The 3959-nt window shown below is 45.3% G+C and overlaps 1 protein-coding gene across 1 annotated transcript in view; it reads right to left on the bottom strand.

Annotated features, from left to right (window-relative positions):
* The window catches only part of THRAP3 (thyroid hormone receptor associated protein 3), a 13277-nt gene extending 9794 nt beyond the window's left edge, over positions 1–3483 (bottom strand). The window contains exons 1-2 of the mRNA XM_008950266.1: positions 3347–3483; positions 1–345 (exon numbers count right to left, since the gene is read on the bottom strand). The exon at positions 1–345 is cut by the window's left edge and continues 567 nt beyond it. Coding sequence (XP_008948514.1) covers positions 1–345; positions 3347–3483 — 482 coding nt within the window. The remainder of the gene's footprint in view (positions 346–3346) is intronic.
* Positions 3484–3959: the final 476 nt, after the last annotated feature.

Consider the following 3959-nt stretch of genomic DNA (forward strand, 5'->3'; position numbering starts at 1 on the left):
CGGGAGGAGGACGATCTCCTTGACCGATCAGAAGATGACTTATCGGAATTCCTAGAGTGACTTCTAGACCTTGGTGAAGGAGACCTCCTCTTGGGGGAACGGGAGCGCGACCTGCCCCTGCGAGGGCTGTACGCCTGGCGGTAATTCTGCCAGTTGGACCTGTAATTCCCATATCCTCCGCGGTTATACTGCCCCCAGGGGTAAAACCCTCGGTTTCGGCCACGGAAGTAATACGGCCTCCTGTAGCCTCTGTTGTGCCCTCTGAAATCCCGGTTCTGATAGACTCTTGGATGGTTCCTTTCTCTGTTATGAGATGGAGAATATGATCTTGAACGGGACCTAGAACTGATGAAAGAAACAAATTACACAAGTATTTTCAAGTTTATTCTTCTATCACAACTTTTTACTTGAAGCCTTATAAAAAATAATTTGAGAAATTCATTTCTAAGCTTTAAAAAGTCGGTTTTGGTTTGCCCTCATCCAGTTGCAGAATTACACTTTGCCCTCAATAAACTGCAGTGGAAATAACTTGTATCTGTGATACTGCCAAACAAATATTTGACTTTGGGATAACTGCAGAGACCATAAATACACATTCCCTTCATTTTTCTAGGAGGAACATAGCTGCTACCCAGCCTCAGAAAAAGTGTCAGATCTCAAACTTCCAGCCCTTTACAGCTCAAGGTCAAGGTTACACCTCATCCTAGATTTCCTCCACAAGGAAGTACCTCTTTATGCATGTCATGGTACCATTACTGGAAGAGATCCAAAATCTTCCTCTTCCACCCCAAGTTCTCAAGTGATTTTGAAATTCTGATAATCAGGCTGAAACTCCACTTCTTTGCCAGGGAAGTTAAATAAATGGCTGCATCCCCAGGTGAGAGGAGCAGGACTGGAGCCAATGGCACACTGCTCGAGGTTTACGTTTCAGAAGCTGGAGCTCTGAACAAGCAGGAGGGCAGAGGGATGAGCCTGTCCCCAGCCTGACGCCACGAGGTGGCACTGCTCAGTGTGCCCCTGCTCAGTGTGCCCCTGCTCAGTGTGCCCCTGCTCAGCGTGCCCCTGCTCGGCACCACACCAGGCAAGAGCACTCAAAAGCACAGAGCTGAATCCAAGACAAGCACAAAGCCTGTAAGAATACAGATTTAAGTGGTAAAACATGAAGGGCTACTTGTTCCAGGGAACATTGAGTTTCTTCCATTGAGTTTTGGAGCTGCAGTTGTGCGACTGATTCAAAGCCCCACTGTAGCTCACGATTACACACCAGCTTTAAAGCATGTGTTTCACAGCTGTTGGAAAAACAAACTTCCACTGAGAGTCTGAGATTTTACCAAATCTGCTTTAGTGGAACAGAGAAAGTGTCCAAACTAGTACATTTAAATAGAGAAGAGATTTTTCTAAACAGAATTTTAGTAAATAGTACCCATTGGAAACATCTCCACATCTTCCACAAGGAGAGATCTGTCTCTGAACCACTCACTGTCATACGTCAAGACACCCACTTCTTTTACAGAGCAGCAAGGCAGAGCTCTCTGCTGCCCCTCTGCTCACACCCAGACCCCAGAACGTGAGGGAATACTAGTGATTAGCACGTATGCATGCAGTCAGAGATGTATTTTAGTTCTGGTTTTACTTCTTCCACCTACCAAGTACATTACAGCTTATCAGGAAACAGTTTACTCACACTATAGTCATCGCTGGCCAACAGTTTAATGATAACTTTAACATACACGTCATCCTTTACTTCAAGCAACCACAAAACCTAAACAACTTATCTGAGACACTTCCTCATTTGAACAATGATGAGAAGGAAAAGCACAGAGGCAGGCAGCAGGAACCAATCACAGTGACAGTCAAAAACACTCAGAACAAACATGCTCCTGTTTTCAGATCATCTCCTGCATTTGTGATCAACTACCAGCAAGGGACCTGTTGTAGGCTGCTTCCAAAATCTGTTCTACCATTTTAGAGAGGCTTGCAGCAAAAAGATTATACTCCAGAAGTTGCAGACTAAGAGTAAATGTCATGCAAAAGAAACACTGCAAGTGGTAACTCTCCATCTCTGGCAGCCCCTGCAGCCAGCCAGCTAACACACGCTGCTCCAGTTGTAAAGCACCCACCATTTTACAACAGCTAGAAATGAAAAAAGTCAGAAAGCAACCAAGAGGTATCAGCCAGACTCCAGCATGGCAATACAACTTTGAATTGTGGTGTATGCCAAAGTACACAATAATTGACTTTTATGCCAAGACACCAAGACCTACCTCAGAGAACATCCTAAGGCCACGCAGGACGACCTGGCTGCACTAACCCCCTCCACTCTCATGCTTTACAGAAAAGTAGTTATTTACAAACCACACGTAAGAGGGAACAATCATGCTCACACAGGGTGCCTTTCTTTTCAACTGTCAAAGTTCCTTCATAGCTAGGCAGATATTCCCAAATGACCACAGACCTTCCAGCTTTCCAGCCTCCTTCTGCAGAGAACTCGGCCTGACTCAAGTCTCCGCCTCTAATTTAGTTTTGTCGTGTCCTCCTCTCTCCAATGGTATATTTATTAGACCCTCTGCATTTTGAAAATCTCTTTAATTGTTAACAGTTGCATAAGTTCACAGTCTTAACCATTTTCAGAATGTGTTATTAATTTAAGATTAGTGAAAAAGCAGATGAACATCATTATACCCAGTCCAACTGGAAAGCCTTTGCCAGACAGAAAACACTCAGCCAAAAGAAAAGGAAAAAAACCAGATATTCTGATATCCAGGGAAGAGAAGAGCCTTTAACTGGCCTGATCAGAAGCAATTCAGGGAGGCAAGAACAACTATTATGTGCACTAATGATTTCTGAAAATGAACTGCAGTGAAACTAACTTTATCTACATTACCCATCAATCACAATCCTTTCTGTTAACTGACTCCTGTCTGTTGAGGGGAGGGGCAGGGTAACAACAACAATGGTCCCTCTTTTCACAGCAGTGTCTTAAACTGACAGGAAAACTCATCTGAATTCAGGGGCCTTGAAGTACCTGCTAGCGTTCATATGAGGGGCAAGGGATCTGCACAGAAAAGTACAATTATTGTTCCCCAAAAGCATGTTACAGAGATCAGATTAAGGGCTAGAAAGAAGTATCTTGACAATGCTGGTAAACAATCACAGTTTCTTCTCCTAGCTCACTGAAAACACTTCCAAACAGCACAGGTTGGCAGGAAACAGCCTGAAACACAGGACACTGCACCAGAATCTAATCAAAGTCCTTCCCTGGAAAAGAATTAAGTGTCAAACCATCTGACCAGGACGGAGAGGAAAAGCAGTCACACCCTTTGGCTTCAGAGCAGCAGACACTCACCTCAGTCTGCGCTTCCTCGAGCGCGAGACGGAGCGAGACCGGGAGCGAGACTTGGAGAAGGATCGGGAGCGAGAGCGCGACCCCGACCTCGAGCGGGAGGAGCGGGACCCAGACTTGGACTTGTTGGTTTTAGACATCTCTGCAAGCACCTGTCACTCGTACCTGAAGGAGAAAGGAAACAGCAGTATGTGAAAACAATGAAGTCATGTGGGGGATCTGGGAGAACAGGCAACATCTGGCAGCCTGACAGACTACAGAGTGACACGAAGCTTGATAAGGCTGGAAGGAGGAATGTTTGAAGTGGCTGCCTAATAACAGCTGAATGGTGTTGGGCTCAGAATAAAAGGGTTACTGCAGTCTAAGGAGGAAATCTGCAACAAGAATAAAAGGCTTTCAACCCCCAGCCATTACAAACAGGAGTGCTACAACTGAAAGCAGCCAGTGAAGGCAAAGCCCAGGAACGGGCAGGGGCTGTTGCTTAGGCAAGAACACCTTTACAGAGACAAACTTCCATTTCAGTCACACTCACTGCTACCAGCACAGCCAGCTGTCACTGCTTTAAAGAACAATGACATAAAAACCTGAGCCCACCCTCCAAACTCTTCTCCAGATT

The sequence above is a fragment of the Merops nubicus genome, unplaced genomic scaffold, assembly GCF_000691845.1.
Source record: "Merops nubicus isolate BGI_N331 unplaced genomic scaffold, ASM69184v1 scaffold34500, whole genome shotgun sequence".
In the NCBI taxonomy this organism is placed as follows: domain Eukaryota; kingdom Metazoa; phylum Chordata; class Aves; order Coraciiformes; family Meropidae; genus Merops; species Merops nubicus.